The 18,064-nt window shown below is 42.3% G+C and overlaps 1 protein-coding gene across 2 annotated transcripts in view; it reads right to left on the bottom strand.

The window, feature by feature from the left end:
- The window catches only part of LOC143997346 (uncharacterized), a 159,992-nt gene that overhangs the window by 23,910 nt on the left and 118,018 nt on the right, over positions 1-18,064 (bottom strand). For both annotated transcript variants that reach the window (XM_077492927.1, XM_077492926.1), the window contains one exon: positions 14,555-14,722. In XM_077492927.1, coding sequence (XP_077349053.1) covers positions 14,555-14,722 — 168 coding nt within the window. The remainder of the gene's footprint in view (positions 1-14,554; positions 14,723-18,064) is intronic.

The raw sequence follows: 18,064 nt of genomic DNA on the forward strand, positions 1-18,064 counted from the left end.
GACGGACTCGAGTCCGGTCGAAAAATATGTTCGTCTGTATGCTAGTCCGACGGACGAAAACCGACGCTAGGGCAGCTATTGGCCACTGGCTGTGAACTTCCTTATTCTAGTCCGGTCGTACATCATCACGTTTGAATCCGTCGGACTTTGGTTCGTCAGAACTCCGTCGAAAGTCTGTCGGGAAAACCGGCGGACCTAGTCCATCGAAAGGTCCGGTCATGTGTATGCGGCATTAGAGCTTTATGTCATATTGTAATTATAATATGTCATATTATGCACTTGATACATCTTTATTTTGAGTGTTTGTTATTCATTCATTCAGATTTGATCATTTTATTTTATTTTGCAAATAGTATTCGTTTTTTTTTAGGACAGATCACTGATTACTTTTGCTTTTTCCAGCTTAAAACCTGGTTTGCAGCTGGTACACAGAATCATTTATTTACATTAATGGAGGCAATGATTCTTGATCTCCATTCGAAAAAACAAAAATACTTATTGCCTGCCTGTTATGCTGGCCCCCTGGCTTCAATACCTTCAAAATAATTAACTGGAAACCAGCATGATTGCCAAGCAACCAACATTTGCAGAATGAGAAGTCAGCAATGGCAGCCTCCATGTTTCTCCCAGGGAGGGTTCTCTTCAAGCTGCTTTAGGAAAATGATCCGAGTATCCTCCCTGGGGGACTTGCCCACAGCACTGTTCAGTGGATGTGAATTCTAATTGAATACTATAGATAAAAAAAGAAAATTAAGTGCTATATTGATGGTTCCTTAAATAGTGTCCCCTAATAAAGCAGTGAGAATAACAGCAATAAAAATGCTGCAATGCTTTATACTAGCAGTCATATCTGGGACAAAGCAGATGCTTAGAATCCTTAATTTACCCTGAAGGTGTACTATATATTCTGCTGGGCGAACAGTAAAAAAAAAAAAAAAAAAAAAAAAAAATGAAACTCTTCCCAGAAATTTTACTCACTATGTAAAAGGTTATTGCAATACAGTGCATTAAAATAGTGGAGAAAAGAAAAACCAAACAAGAACATGAAAGACAGACGGAGCCCTAAGGCCTAGTGGTAGCCAACCCCCCAGAAGACAGACAGAGGCCTATAGCCGGGTGGCAGCCAACCCCCCTTTTCATTGTACTGCAGCTGCCATGAATAGGATTGAGGGGAAACAAGAAATTCAGGTTTACAGACCACACGCTTTTTGTGCTCTGTTTGGCTGGACCCCCAGGCACTGCAACGACATCTGTAACCTGAATTTAACTTTTACTCTACAAAGCCAGTATCTGTATCTGCCAGAAGAACAACAGACACAAAGATCATTAAATCTACTCTGAGATCATGAGCTATAAAGAGAACATAATGCAATCTTAAGGAAATATTTATTTTCTTAATGTTTCGAGCATTTATAAAGAGCCAACAATTTATGCCGTGCCTACATACTATACATTCACATCAATTCCTGCTCTTAAGGAGCTTACAATCTAAAGCTGCCCATCCACTGATCAAAATTCAGCCAGTTCAGCAGGATCTGGATGAATTTTGATCAGTGTGTACAAGTGGAAGAGAATAGATACCCCTAATTATTGCCTCTAAACGTGTTAACTTGTATGTCTGTTAAATACATTGTAGGTCAGGGTAGTGGTCACTGGTGGTTTAGGATCCTGTTGCCGTTTGGCCCCCCATTGGTCACTTTCCATGATTCCTCCCCTCACCCTTCCCTCGCCCAGAGTGACACCCTTATACAGATATACTGAGATGTATGATTTCATGTTTAATATTATTTTTTTTCTAGATTATTCTGTGAATAGTATTGTACATTGCTGCCTCCTGAAGATGTGGATTTTGTCCATGAAATGCGTTGGAGAAAAGTACCAGTATTACATGATACAACTGTATTGTTTGTACTTATGTACAATACAATGGAAAATATTTTATGCATGTTGTCTATGAATATAGAAATACAGTAGTATCTAACACGGTGTGCCCATGTCCCCCATGTTTTAGACTTTTTGTTTCTCTATTTTCTTGATATATATATATATATATATATATATATATATATATATATATATATATATATATATATATATATATATATGATAGAAGTATGGTCCAAACTGCCTAGTGACACCTACAATGATAGGCACCTCATCCCCCAAGAAATTATTTAATACACTTTAGAAAGGGAAGAGGGAAAACGGGGGATTTTTATGCGGTGCTAGGTATGACAGCAGATCTGATTACAATGTGCTTTAAGCTTGTTACCTTACAAGGTTTTCTAATTGTGAGGTTACTATTTTTGATTTAAATTTATCAGTGATGTATTACTAATTTAGTGAATGTCATTTTTTGTTCATATATTAATTATTATTATTGTCTGTTGTTAGTTGCATAATTCCCCTGAGGAAGCAATCTGCGAAACATGTTGGGAATAAGTGCTGTCAGCCTGTCAACCTGTATCTTTGGGATTTCATCTGCTGAGTAACATTGTGTAATTTGTTTTTAATAATCTCACACATCGTATGTGCTGTTGTCATGTTTTTTAATGTATATCAATAAATATTTTTCTATGAATTTTTAGTACATTGTAATCAGATCTGCTGTCATACCTAGCACCGCATAAAAATCCCCCGTTTTCCCTCTTCCCTTTCTAAAGTGTATTAATATATATATATATATATATATATATATATATATATATATATATATATATATATATATATATATATATGTGTGTGTGTATCGCTGGCTCCTGACGAGCAGGCGCTATGGTTTTTTCAAAGTTAACTTTGAAAAAACCACAGTTGGGTTTTGGGGCTAATTTAATCTAAATTTCTGGTTTCAGTACCAGTCTAGCTAGGTTGCACTGGGTTCTCCTTGATCGCAGGTGTCGCTGTCACCGCCGGCAAGGTTGAGAATTGAGTCTGGCTGGGTGTATTGAATGCCATGGTTCTTTCAGAACCAGCCCAGTGGGAGTGTTCTCCTGCTGTGCATTCTGGGAGGTGGTATTGAAGGTACTGACATCACGTGCTTTGGGGTGTTCTGTTCTGTTCTGTTGAAGAGAATATTTTCTATCTGTTTGGTTCTGGTTCTCCTGACCAGCCCCCATGGCCCTCCTGCATTTTCAAGTCTCGGGGCTGGCTAGCCCGAGGCAACACAACTGCAGGGACAGGCCTGAATGGACTTCGGGGCCTATTGATCCAAAGGTGGTCCGGTGCCGTTGCATCCAACAGAGAGGCCCAGCAACTGGAGAAACCCCAGGGGAGGACTCTACAGGAGAAGGCCGTGCGCAAGGCTGGCTTCTCGGAAGGAGCCTGGAGGTTTAGTTGAAGGACACTACATGGATCTACACTCATACGGTATCGCTGGATCGGCAGAGAGATACTAGTACCATATGATAGCTCTTTAAATTTGTCTATGTCCCTCAGTAATGCTAAAGTCTGTGGCAGAGACTTTTCTCAGATATCCTACACTCAAGTCTGTGGCAGAGACTTTGCTTAACACCATACCGCCTGCTAGGCCTAGTGAGAGGAGATCTATCCGAGGGGTTGTAAAATCCAGCTGTGAAAAGGTTGCTTTTCTCTGGATTTTTCCTATAAGAGATTTTTCATTTTTGCAGTCTAAAGTTCCTGAGCTTAATCCTAACTCTCTTCCCTTGTCTAAAGACTCTGTTTCTGGTTCAAATAAATAACTCAAAAGAAGATTGAGTGTCAGTTTCCACATTTCTTTGGGCCATCTACCACGGGAACCCCTAGACGAAGAAGAGGTCAAGAAAGTAACGGTAAGCCCAATAAAACCAGCAGCTCCTTCGGGGGTCAGTGCTACATATATATAGGGATGTGGCACTAATTCTTTTTTAAAAAAAATTTTTAAATCAATTTTTTTAGAAGTGGAATAAACATGTTGGAAAACGTTGCACAATTAGCAGCTGCAGCCACTGATCAGTGATTTCTGACAGCAGTGGGTGTCCTGGCAGAGGTGAAAATATATCTATCTGCCTCATTTGTGGATGGAGGTATTTAGGTATTTAGGTATTTTCATCCAGGTCTCCGCCTCAATAAATAAAAACTTCTCTCTTCAAGTTAAGGGTATATTGTGCTAGTATACATCGTTTACTAGCACATTATGAAAGCCTTACCTTAAAACAAAGCAATCCAGTGGTGCACTGTCACCGCTGACAGGGCTTCCATCTTCACTAAGTCTTCATTCTGGCTTTGCAGGCTCCGGATGTTTAAATGGCCGAGACACGATGATGTCATTCCCGTACATGCGCACGGGAGTCACGGCCGCGGCACAGAGCTCTGAAGGGACAGCATGAGAATACCATCTTTTCAAAGCACATGTCCCAGTGAAGTCACTGGCTGCAGAAACAGTGAATATCACCTAAACGGTGCATGTTTAGGAGATATTTCTTGTACCTACAGGTAAGGTTTATTATAAGCTTACCTGTAGGTACAAGTGTTTAAGCGGTGTTTACTACTGCTTTAATTCCCTATCCCGCATGAATACATACTGTACATACACACACACTAGGGCCACATTAGACAGACACCAGTTAACCTACCAGCATGTCTTAAGAGTTCGGGAGGAATCAGAATGAATCACATGCACAGTGCTTGCTTTCTTATGACATCATCAAGAGATCCTTTGGCTCTTCCAAGTTCAGCCAGTGCACCTACCAATGATGCGCTAGGCACACCCACCTTTCTGAATGAAGGGCTATGTCTCTTGGGATATGCACCTCATAGCCCTTCATTCAGAAAGGAGGGTTTGCCTAGCGCATCATTGGTAGGCACGCCAGTTGAACCTGGGAGAGCCAGAGGGTCCCTCGATGATGTCACAAGCAACATGGTGGTGTGTGGGACCGAGCAGTTGTAGAAGACAAGAGGATTTTAGTGGGAGAACACTGGATTCTCTGAGTGAGTGAATATCTGAAATGTGGACAACAGATCATCTGGTAAGGGGTGTGGGGGCGGATGAAGATCCGCTTTATGTCACTGTGCTATTGTTACTGTGGACAAATCACGAAAAGCTGAAAACAGTAGTTCAATAGTCTTTAATACTGGAGTCTTTAGTACTAAATTACGTAGATCATAGCATGTGTACCTTCAAAGAAAAATGTAAGCTGTATATTTTTTTTCTCCTCATTGCCATGGCAAGATCTATTAGCCCTTGTACACACGGTCGGACATTCCGACAACCAAATCCGTCGGATAAATTCTGACGGATTTAGTCCGGAAGTGGTGTTACATACACACGGTCGGACTAAGTTGTTGGAATTTACGAACGCCAAGAACGCGGTGACGTAAGCTGCATACGACGGGACTAGAAAAGGGAAGTTCAGCACCACGTCCGGCACCCTTTGGGCTCCTTCTGCTGATCTTGTGTTTATCGTGTGTTAGTAGAAGTTTGGTGAGAGACGATTTGCGCTTTTCAGATTTGTGCTTCAGATCGTTACTGCTCTTCAGTTTGTGCTTGTTGGTGCGTATCTGCTTATATCAGTGCGTGTAGTCAGTTAGCATTTGTTGGTGATTGTAGACTATATCTTGGTATATAGTACGCTTTGATTTTCACTGCTTATTGTCTGCTCGTTTCTGTTTTTCAGTTCGTTCTTTCAGGCCTTGCTGTTTATCGGTGCTTTCTGTTGTCCGTTCTGACCAGCCGACCGTTTTCAAGCCATGTTTTGTGTACGTACTCATCGTAGAGTTTGTGCTGTGCAGGGGCTTGGTGTTTTAGCTTTGACACAAGCCTGGTCCTTGAACAGGGCGAGGAGAAGTTCATGGACCAAGAATTGGTTGCTCCAGTGTGACCAGTTCTTGCACATGCCTTTGCTTTGTGAGATGCGGGAGAATAATCCTGATGATTTCAGGAATTATCTCCGGGTGACGGACCCCGTTTTTCACTGTCTGCTGGCTTTGCTGTCCCCTTATATCAGCAGGTAGGATACCTGCATGCGGCAAACCATCACTCCAGAGCATAGGCTCATCGCTACGTTGCGCTACTTCGCGACAGGGAGAAGTCTTCAGGACCTCACGTTCTTGACAGACCTGTTCTGCCATAATTCAGGTCCCGCAGAAGGACTATATGAAGGTAAGTTTTCTCCTTTAACATCACATTCTATGTATTTAATGTTTGCTAATGTGTTGTATTTCTTTCCTCATTCCCTAATTACCATGATTGCAATATGCTATAATTGATATGCTGTGCCCCTTTGTCCTCATGCATGCTGGAAGCTTTTCCAGTTCCTTTTTTTTCCTTCATGCATATTTGCCTTCACTAACTTCCCCAGCATGCTCTTCTGGGGCCATAAACCTATAGCTTAGTCACTTAGCAATGTATTTTGTCAGCTCCATAGTATTGCTTTCCCCTAAACACCCCCTAAAATGTGTACAAATGTTATGTGTGTGCTTAAATTCATGCAGAGTGCCATTTTTATTTTTTTGGTTGGGCCAAACTCATTAGGAACCTCCCTCCCCCCAACTGCTAGGTCAGCTGATAGCAATCCTCTATCTGCTGACTTTACCAAACCCAATACACACTATACCTACCTTTTTTCTGGTCAGATTTATGTATGAATTCACCAAAGCATGTAGTGCAAGGGCCTGCCTCAATACTTTCAAATGCTACAGTTTGAAGTTTTTTTTTCTCCTATTATTATCTTGATAGGTAATAGCAGAATGTCAAAATGTGCTTCCATTTGTTCCTTTTTTTTTGTATTATGACACTTCTTACCTGTCCGGTGGGCTGCCAATAGTGTAAGTAAAGAGGGGCTGGCCAAAGTATCACACATTATTTCTGCATTCAGCTCTCAATGAAGTGGAGAGGGTTACCTGTCCAAAACACCCCCCCCCCCCTCATTCTTTGCAATGGGCCATCAGATGGGGGGAATCTGATAAGGGGACCTTATACTTTAGGCTTTAAATACTCATTTCCAAAAATTTTATACTGATATTGTCCAAAAATGTTTGTTTCTAATCTGCTTGCAATGTTGATGTGCAAAATGACTATTTTTTTTTTCTTGTTTGACTCCAGAGTTTCCTTCAACACCACAGGAATGGCAGACTGTGGCCTCCCACTTTGCCAGCCGTTGGGACTTTCCCAATTGTGGAGGTGCAATTGATGGGAAACACGTCCGCATCTTCCCACCCCCCAAATCGGGGTCCTACTATTATAATTACAAGGGGTATAATAGTATTGTGATGTTGGCGGTGGTGTCAGCGACATATGACTTCCTGTATGTGGACGTGGGGAAAAATGGCCGTATGTCGGATGGTGGAGTGTTCGCACGGACAGAATTATACTGGCGTCTCCAGAGTGGCAGTCTGGGCTTGCCACCTTAAGAGGAGAATGTAGAAGGACTCCCATTCGTTTTTGTCGCGGATGAGGCGTTTGCTCTGGCAAACCATCTGATGCGGCCTTTCCCGATGAGGACCCTCACCCCGGATCAGAGGATCTTTAATGTGCGGCTGGCCAGAGTCAGAAGAGTAGTGGAGAACACTTTCGGGATAATGGTCAGCCGGTTCCGCCTATTTTTGACGCCAATACACATGGCGGAATATAATCTAAATCATATTGTGCTTGCCTGCTGCGTTCTGCACAATTTTTTGAAAAAAAATTCCGTAAACTATGTGGCCTCAGTTGGTCCTGATGCAGACTGCCGGAAAATGTGAACCTCACAGCCCTTGAAGCTGCTCGTCCTGGCTTGACCCCCCCCCCCCCCCAAAGCGCCCGCAAGGTCAGAAACCAATACATGGAGACTTTGTGGGTAGGGGGGCCATTGATATGCCAGACAATGTCTGAAAGGCATTTTTTTAATACATTTTTCTTTGAAACTCCAATAATCTTTGTTTTCATTTACTGCTTGGCTTTGTTTTAGGTGTCTCCTAGGTTTTTTTGTTTTTTTTTGGGCCTTTTTCTACAACAGTGCAAACTCAAGTTCAGAGCAAGATGAGGTGACAGTCTCTTCTTCAGATAATCTTATTATGTTGCGGGTCTGCTACACACACACCTTGTTTTTGTTGATAATGTATGTAGTGCATTACTGAAAAAAAATATTGCTCATTTTCAGCACCATGGCAGAAATATGTGAGGTCATGAAAATGGAGTGATTGGGGAAATGTAAACATCACTGTGGGTGTTATTTACTAAAGCCAAATCCACTATGCACTACAAGTGCACTGCAAAAGTGCACCTGAAACTGCACTTGGAGTGCAAAGTGGATTTGCCTTTAGTAAATGCCACCCATTGCCACAGAAAACAACAACTTTACTACAAATACTGCTTTTGCACATTGAAAAAGGAAGCCACACATTGTTGATAATTTAACATTTTACTCAAAGCACATTCACATGTGCGTTTAGAAAAGGGTTTCACAACAAACCAACATATTTGGTGTATAGAAAACATTATTTTGGGTAACATTTTTCAAACTTGGCATTTTTGTGTAAACAGGCATGTATCAAAGCATAACATACAGAACACAGCAACTTACAAAGTTCAACTTTGAAAAGTGAAGACAATATCAGACATGAGTATGTACAAACTGTGCTGATATTGCCTTCATCGGATGGGGTGTCACCCCATGGAAAAGCCAAATTTGGAAGATGCACACAAATTGAGAATCAAAAAGTGGCCAGTTTCCTCCTGATCCCATGCCTAATGTCAACATGGGCTATCTCCCATCATGGGGTATCAATGTACGTGTTTTGGGGGTATAACCCCTTCATCTCAGCCACTTTAGTAGCAAGGAAGGGGTTGCACCCACAAAACACGTACATTGATCCCCCATGATGGGAGATAGCACATGTTGACACACTGTGTGCATCTTCCAAATTTGGCTTTTCTAAAAATCTAAAAGTGTTTTTGAAAATTTTAAATCGATGCTAGCTAGTTTGGGGTGTTTCACACTCTCCCCAAAACATCAATGATGTTCTTAATTTTTTGGTGTACATCATTGATGTTTTTCTGTATATTCTCGCGATTGCACCCCATTATCTCCCCAATGAGGATCTGGGCACTTTCACTGGTAAAATGCGATTCTTCTTCCACAACATCCACATCACCTAAAAAACAAACAAAAAAAAACACACCGTGTATTATACATATGCAGACATACATTGATTAGCTTACCTGAAGCTGTGGTCTCCGACACTCACCTGTTGTGGTGACAATTTCACCAATTTCGACAATCTCTCCTTCCTCCTCCTCCTCCTCTGCTTCTGGTGTTGGTATTTCCTCTTCTTTGGGAGGTGTGGGGTCCCTGGTGTCCTCAGATGTCTGGAGTCTTCTCTCCCCTATGAGAATGTAAAAAAGGAATATTTAGCACACAGATATTTGAGGGCAGAAATAGGAATATGAAACATTGCTTGGAAGTGTCGTACAAGTTGGCAAAACATTGTTTTTGGAGTGGGCTAACGAATGATGTTTATTACGAACGATTGAACCCATGAACCATAACCCACCTCATAAACCGATCATTCCACGAAGGGATTGTTCCCAGCATCCTCAAACAAGGCATCGTCAAACCTCTACTCAAGAAACCAAACCTGGACCCTCAGGATCCAAACAACCGTAGGCCAATTACAAGCCTCAACACCATTTCTAAGATCATGGAGAAAGCTGTAGTACATCAGCTACAACTTCACCTGGATACTCACAAACTCCTGGACCCGCTGCAATCAGGCTTCCGCCCGGGTCATGGAACAGAAACAGCTCTCCTCAAGATTTGGGATGACGCCCTCGAAGCGGCAGATGACGGAGAGCCGTGTCTCCTCGTACTGCTAGACCTAAGTGCAGCGTTTGATACAGTAGATCACAATACTCTACTCGTCCGCCTCACAGAAGTAGCCGGAGTGCAAGACATAGATCTCCATTGGTTCGCGTCCTTCCTAGGAAATCGGTCACAGACAGTGAAACTAGGAAAATTCCTCTCCGAAACTCGGGCAGTCACCTGCGGAGTCCCTCAAGGCTCTCCGTTGTCACCCGTTCTCTTCAACATTTACATTCGCCCACTCCTTCAAATCATCAGATGCTCAGATCTCTGCTTCCACTCTTACGCTGACGACACGCAACTTTATTTCCGGATCAATGGAAAAAAAGATCACCAACAACAACTTGAAAACTGCCTCAAATCAATAGAGGACTGGATGACCACCAACTCCCTCCAGCTGAACCAATCAAAGACAGAGCTTCTTATCTTACACCCAAATCATAAGCCCGCAACCAAAACCTCCTGGTCTCCACCAACCGTCTTTGGGCAGACTATCTCCCCAAAGACCAAAGCGAAGAGTCTCGGGGTTATTTTAGACGCACAAATGTCAATGGATGCGCAAATAGGAGCAGTAGTCAGTCGATCTCACCATCTGCTGCGCATGCTTCGCAGACTCATCCCTTTTATCCCAAAGAATGACAAAGCAGTGGTAGTTGGAACAATCATTAATTCACGACTGGACTACGCAAACTCGCTTTACATAGGATTACCACAATATCAACTTGCGCGATTACAACTGATCCAAAACACGGCGGCAAGGCTGATAACAGGAAAAAAACCCTGGGAATCCATTTCTCCTTCACTGAGGAGCTTACATTGGCTAACCGTAAAAAATCGGATCACGTTCAAGACCCTTTGCCTCACCCACAAATGCGTGCATAGAGAAGCTCCGCAATACCTAATGGAGAAAATAAATCATTACACACCAAACCGCAGTCTTCGATCAGCCAACAAAAACCTCCTCCTCGTGCCCAAAGCCCGGTATAAATCCAAGGGGGATCGGAGATTCGCTGTCCAAGGGCCTCGGCTATGGAATGCTCTACCAATCAACATCCGCCTGGAAGAAAATCACCTGGCTTTTAGGAAAAAACTCAAGACCTTCCTCTTTTAGCAGATGATCAAAGCTCGCCACAGCGCCTAGAGGCGATTCAGTTCGCATTGTGCGCTATATAAGTATTTCATTCATTCATTCATGAACATGAAAGTGGCCATTTTAAACTGTACAACATTAAATCAAAGCACATGGAGCAGTATGCAAGCAATAATAATAATATAAACACACGACAACTACTTACTTTTTTGAAGAACTCGTTTGAGCCTTCTGGACTGATCCTGCTCCCTCAGTTTCAGGTCTGACTAGCGTTTTCTCAGTTGATCCTTGGATCGTCGTACCCCAAAATTCTTCTGAAGACTCTTCACAACTTTAGTCATGATCTTGGCCTTTCTGATATTTGGGTTTGGGTAAGGTTCATACTGCCCATCATAGTCGTTCCTCTTCAATATGTACACCATCTCCAACATCTCTCCAAAAGACATATTTGAGGCCTTAAATCTTCTCCTCCAGGATTGGCACGTTTCAGGCTTCGGGCTTTCCTAGTCCTCCTCCTCGTTAGTGGAATTATTAGTGCGCACCTGCTGTGCCTCCGCCATGTGCTCTCCCCACTGCGCCGAAAGAGAAGGGGTGGGGAATAGTCTAGAAAGAACGTCAGGGGTGGGAGGAGTTTTACGCATGTGCACTGTGTCGTACGTACGATCTGTGAGCAGAGGGAGAAGCTGACGCGCCGATCGTGCAAACGAAGGTACAATTTTTAACTTTGTACATCACTAGCCTATACTGCTTCTAGATTGAGGCCTGTATTGGGAAAAGATTTAGTCGAGTTTAGCCTGATATTAGGGTTTGTCTTGTGTCTTGCAGAGAATATGGATGGGTTTAACGACCATAGTTTCTTCCCTATGTTCATCAATAAGTACAGGAAGCAGCCCTGTCTGTGGCAAGCTATGCATCCACACTACAGTAACAAATTAAAGAGGCAGGCAGCGAAGGAGAAACTACTGGAGTTTGTGAAGCCGGTGGTCCCCAGGGCAGACACCACCTATTTAAAAACGAAAATTGGTGGCCTGAGGAGTACATATCTGAGGGAGTGCAGGAAGGTGCTGAAGTCCATGCAAACTGGAGCTGCAGCAGATGAAGTTTATGTCCCCAGGCTGTGGTATTATGAGAGGATGCATTTTCTGTCAGACCAGGCTGATGTCAGGGAATCCCTCTCTACCCTTCCTTCCATGCATCCTTCTACGCTACATTCCACCCCTGCTGAGTCTTCCGACGCCCAACCTGGGCCTTCCACTCAGGAAGAACTGGAGGAGCCCAGCTTGAGCCAGGTATAGTATTGCTCTACATATTTTGGGAGTAAAAATGAATGATGTTAACTTGATTTTTGCTCACTAATTGCTGATTTTAGAAAGTGTTTCACATATCAATAGACAGTAGTGGCCAAAAACCTTTGGGCCAAGAATGAAAAATGCTGGGCTCAGAATGATAGTCTTTTCTATTTGTTAACAATTTGCAACAGTCAAGAATCCCAAGTCCCTCCCCTCCGCCTTCCACACAAAAGGGCCAGAAAGGGGGGGGGAATGTGGAGGAGTCAGCTCTGAAGCTCATCGGGTATGCTTCAGTGGCCCTCAAAGCCACCCCCACATATCAAGAGGCCTTTGCCGCCTTGGCTGCCTGCAAACTCCAGCAAATGGAGGAGGGGCAACACCTCTTGTGTGAGAAGCTTATCATACACACCCTCAACAAGGGGTTGTTGGGCCAAATCACAAAAGCAACATACTTGTGTGATTTGGACCATGCTCCTCCTCCTCCTCCTTCTGCCACACCTCCAGCACCACAGCCACAGCCTGGAAGGAAGCGTGGAAGGAAGACCAGAGTGTGATAACCTGGGTTCAGTCTGGTCTGACAGAAGATGCAGCCTCTTGTAGGACCACAGCCTGGGAACATAGATGTCAGATGTTGCTGTTCTGGGTTTCTTGGACTTCAGGACCAGACTGTTCTCCCTCAGATATGTACTCCTCTGCCCACCAATTTTTGCGTTTAAATAGTTGATGTGTGCTCTGGGGGCCAAAGGCTTCGCTAATCTCCCCAGTTTCTCCAGCACTGCCTGCCTCTTTATTTGTTACTGACACCTAAATAAAGGTTTTTTTTTTGGTTATGTGTTTTACTTTAAAAAGGACAGTTTATTTGTGAGTAGGCAGGTACATTTCAAAAATACAAAGTCAAATTAATAACAAGGGACACCAACACCAAACAACCTCCTCTAGATTAAAAAAGAAAACAATAAAATAAAAAGATAATAATGGTGTTGTGGTAAGTTGACACACAAAACACACAAAAAAAATTGCGAAGATGAGCAAACTATCAAAAAAGGAGATGTTGATTAAAAAAACTAACCACCAAATTTAAAACCAAAAAAAACTAAAAAATGATTGGGGAGATGTGATGAATTAAAATATTGTATTCATGAAATGAGGAAAAAGAATACAGATATAAGTTTGGGAGAAGTGTGTGTGAATATGAGCAGCAAAACAACTTCATTCTTGTAGCTTTGTAAATAAAAAGAGAATGCACTGCATTAAAGAATTTTTAACATTGCAGCGTGACGAATGTGCTATATCGATTACAAGCGGTAGTTTTACCTGATCGAGCTCTTCGGTCTCAGAATTTATTGCGAGCATGCTTGGCACCTTGTCCGTCGGACTAGGCTACACACGATCGGAACTGACGGAAAATTTTATAGCCAAGCTCTCAAACTTGGTCCGCCGGATATTCAGATGGAAACAGTCCGATGGAGCCCACACACTGTCGGATTATCCGACAACAAGGTCCGATCGGACATTTTCCATCGGAATATCCGACCGTGTGTACAAGGGCTTACACTAAACTACACTTTATAGTAACAAGACCATGTGTTCACATTAGACCTACTAATGTGACAGCTGATCTGAAATGCAGGTAATGAAAAGCACACAATAGAATTCAAAAATACAGGTACTCACATCAAAAACAAAAGCTACTGGAAGTGTAAACAGGATCCTAAAGCAGAACTAAAATCACTATACTTGCCTCCTCTCTCATGATCTGAAGTACATGAGGGGCAGCCTCACTGGCTGGTATGGAATAACGTAACCCCTGTGCATGCGCAGCTCATTTTTCATGCCACAGAAGACAGGGAGCAGGCAGGTAGGTGTATTTATTGCAGAAAAGTTATTGCATGTCTCTTCTGTAATAAATAGCCTACCTGCATGTATGTATTGTTTTTGTAATGCCTTCTGTTCCACTTTAAATACACTAACCCAGCACCGGGGGGGGGGGCTCAGAAATAATGTATCTCAAATGCTAGAGAATATAAATGAGGCACATCGTTTATATTACAGTTCTGCTTTATTAGCCCTTTAACACAAAAATCTAAGCCTCCTCCCCTATTACTTGAGATACTCATTAACCATGAAGAAAATAGACCCCTCTAAAATACTTGTTCCCTTTATAGGTACGCAGGCATCAACCTATTCTTTTTATTCTTAAGATACATAGGATGGATTCCAGAATGCACTTTTCTATGTGTGAAATGCACACTGCTTTCCATTCTCAGGGAGTGACATAAACAACATTCCAGGGTTCCTGTTGACCTCACATTTGTCCTGACTGGTCATACACGCTAAGCCTCATTTTCCTCCCTTTTCCCAGCCAGGAAGAAGAGTTCAGTGTGCTGCGGGCACATTACCTGTTTATGTAACTGGGAGATGTGCTCCACCAAATGGTTCTTCTCTACACGCAAGAGGGAGTTTTCCTGCTGAAGCCCGGAGTGTTTACTCTGTAAATCTGTCAGTTGCTTGTGCAGTGAACTTCCAGCCATCTCCACAGACTTCCTGCCTTGTTCTAGCTGCAGCACCTGTTAATAGTCAGGTTTAAAAAAAAAAAAAAAACACATTGTTAAAAACATAATGTAAACCCATGCAGTAACCAAAGGCAACGATAAAGGTTTTTAAGTTGTATTCAATTGGTTATGTCAATGGAACATGATTTCTGATTGGTTGGTATGAGGATGCTGCTGCTATAAAATAAAAGTTACAAAGTTACATAGTCAGGTTGAAAAAAGACACAAGTCCACCTAGTTCAACCACAAAAAAAAATAATAATATCATACAATCTCGTATACCCAATTCTATACCTACAGTTGATCCAGAGGAAGGCAAAAAACCCCAGCAGAGCATGATCCAATTTGCTAAAGCAGGGGAAAAAATTCCTTCCTGATCCCCCAAGAGGCAATCGGATTTTCCCCGGATCAACTTTACCTATAAATGTCAGTACCCAGTTATATTATGTACACTTAGGAAATAATCCAGGTCTTTCTTAAAGCAATCCACTGAGCTGGCCAAAACCACCTCTGCAGGGAGTCTATTCCACATTTTCACAGCTCTTACTGTGAAGAAACCTTTCCGTATTTGGAGATGAAATCTCTTTTCCGCTAGACATAAAGAGTGCCCCCTTGTCCTCTTTGTTGACTGTAAAGTGAATAACTCGAAACCAAGTTCACTATATGGACCCCTTATATATTTGTACATGTTGATCATATCCCTCCTTAATCTCCTCTTATCAAGAGTGAATAAATTCAGTTCCTCTAATCTTTCCTCATAGCTGAGCTCCTCCATGCCACTTATCAGTTTGGTTGCCCTTCTCTGCACTTTCTCCAGTTCCCCCGATATCCTTTTTGAGAACTGGTTCCAAAAACTGAACTGCATATTCCAGATTCATTAGTACAGACCAAGAGCAGTCTTTAACAGTATACGTTGGCATGGACCGTAGGGTGAGTACATGGATTGAAAACTGGCTACAAGGGCGAGTTCAAAGGTGGTGATAAATGGGGAGTACTCGGAATGGTCAGGGGTGGGTAGTGGGGTCCCCCAGGGCTCTGTGCTGGGGCAAATCCTATTTAATTTGCTCATAAACGACCTGGAGGATGGGGTAAACAGTTCAATCTCTGTATTTGCACACAATACTAAGCTAAACAGGGCAATAACTTCTCTGCAGGATGTGGAAACCTTGCAAAAAGATCTGAACTAATTAATGGGGTGGGCAACTACATGGAAAATGAGGTTCAATATAGAAACATTTTAAATAATGCATTTGGGTGGCAAAAATATGAATGCGATCTATAGACTGGGGGGAGAACCTCTGGGGGAATCTAAGATGGAAAAGGACCTGGGGGTCCTAGTAGATGATAGGCTTAGTAATGGCATGCAATGCCAAGCTGCTGTTAACAAAACAAACTGAATATTGGGATGCATTAAAAAAAGGATTAACTCCAGAGATAAGACAATAATCTGGCCGCACCTAGAGTATGCTGTCCAGTTTTAGGGCACCAGTCCTCACGAAGGATGTACTGAGAATGGAGAGAGTACAAAGAAGGGCAACAAAGCTAATAAAGCGTCTGGAGGATATTAGTTATGAGGAAAGGTTGCGAGCACTGAACTTGTTGTCTCTGGAGAAGAGACACTTGCGAGGGGATATAATTTCAATTTACAACCTTCCCTGAACAATTTAACTTGAAAGACAGTAACCGGTGTTTAAAGAGGTTTAAAAAGGTTTAAAGAGGTTTAAAAAATAATAATAATTAAAGTCAGCAGCTGCAAACACTGTAGCTGCTGACTTTTAATAAGCGCACTTACCTGTCCAGGGCGCCCGTGATGTCGGCCGCCCGAGGCTGACCCGTCCTTCGGTCTCGGGTCCTGCGCCGCCATTTTGGCTAAGGGAAACAGGCAGTGGAGCCTTGCGGCTTCGTATTGCGCATGCGCAAGTCGCGCAGTGCTTTGTGAAGGGGGCTCGCTGTGTTCTGGGACACACAGTTCCCAGAACACAGCGCGACCCATTACCCAGAAGACGCCGCACGGAGGAGAGAAGACAGAAGATCTCCGCGGAGGAGGAAGAGGCAGATTAGGATGATGTGCCTAGCAACAGGCATTTCTGGTAATTTAAAAAAAATAAAAATTTTTTTTTTTTTTTCAGATTTTCTTCTTATTTTTAATGTATTTTTTTTTCCAGGGTGGCCCTCCACTTTAAAAAAATCACTTTTGCCGTGTTTACATGCCACGTTTTGCCGCGTTTGCATTTAGAATTTTTAAAAAATTATTATTTATTTTTAAAAAAATGTTTAAATAGCAAAGAATTAAAAATGCCTGTAAATTAAAAGTTACCGCGTTTACAAGCTGTTACAGGTGTTTGGCGTTTCAAATGCCTTTGAACATCCGTCCTGAACGCATTTTCTTGCTTTCCAAAACATTCTTCCAAACTCAACTGCCTAGAAACTACTATGACCCTGTGTACATGTACTGATAAGATAACATAGAGAAGAGCCCAGGGGCAGCTGAAAAAAACACTCAACTGCTCCTAAACATACGTTTACCAACAGTAGTGTACGTGAAGCCTAAAAAATAAATTCAAGAAATTTAGCAGTACAGAAAAATTAGGCTTCATGTACACGGTACGTTTTTACATCCTCTGCTGAATGATTTAACTTGACAGATAATAACCCACATTTAAAACATCCGTTTAACGGCATTTTGCCATGTTTTCATTTAGAAGCATTTAAAAAAAAAAAATCTAATTTTTTAGAAGCATTTAAAAAAAATTTAATAAAAAAAAGGTTTTTTTCAAAATAGTTAACAATGAAAAACGCCTGTAACTGCGTTTAGAAGCGTTTGGCACTTGAAATGCCTCTAGACACAGCTTCTGAAACCATTTTTTTCTAAACTCAACTGCCTAGAACAGTGATGGCGAACCTTGGCACTCCAGATATTTTGGAACTACATTTCCCACGATGTTCATGCACTCTGCAGTGCAGTTGAGCATCATGGGAAATGTAGTTCCAAAACATCTGGAGTGCCAAGGTTCGCCATCACTGGCCAAGAAAGACTATAATTCCCCTTTCACACGGACGGCTGTTCTGCCGCAGTTTAGCATGTTTATTTTTTTTCTGTGAAATTCAAGAGTCCAGTCCAGGCACAGCGATCAGCTGCATTTGTACAGTGCAATTACCTGCGTTTATGTGCGTTTCTGTGCAGTTGCGTTCAGCTGCAGATATCTAATATAGTTGTTCCCATAGCAACCCTTTTATTTTTTTTGGTCCCTTGAATCCCTTCTCACGCTGCTATCCGCAGTTGATACAAAAGACTGCGATTACTTGCGGTTATGTGCATATAGCTGCGCTACATCGCACCTGGACGCATTCAATCCT

Source organism: Lithobates pipiens, unplaced genomic scaffold, assembly GCF_037356315.1.
Source record: "Lithobates pipiens isolate NorthernLeopardFrog02 unplaced genomic scaffold, aLitPip1_a1.2 Scaffold_19, whole genome shotgun sequence".
NCBI lineage: Eukaryota > Metazoa > Chordata > Amphibia > Anura > Ranidae > Lithobates > Lithobates pipiens.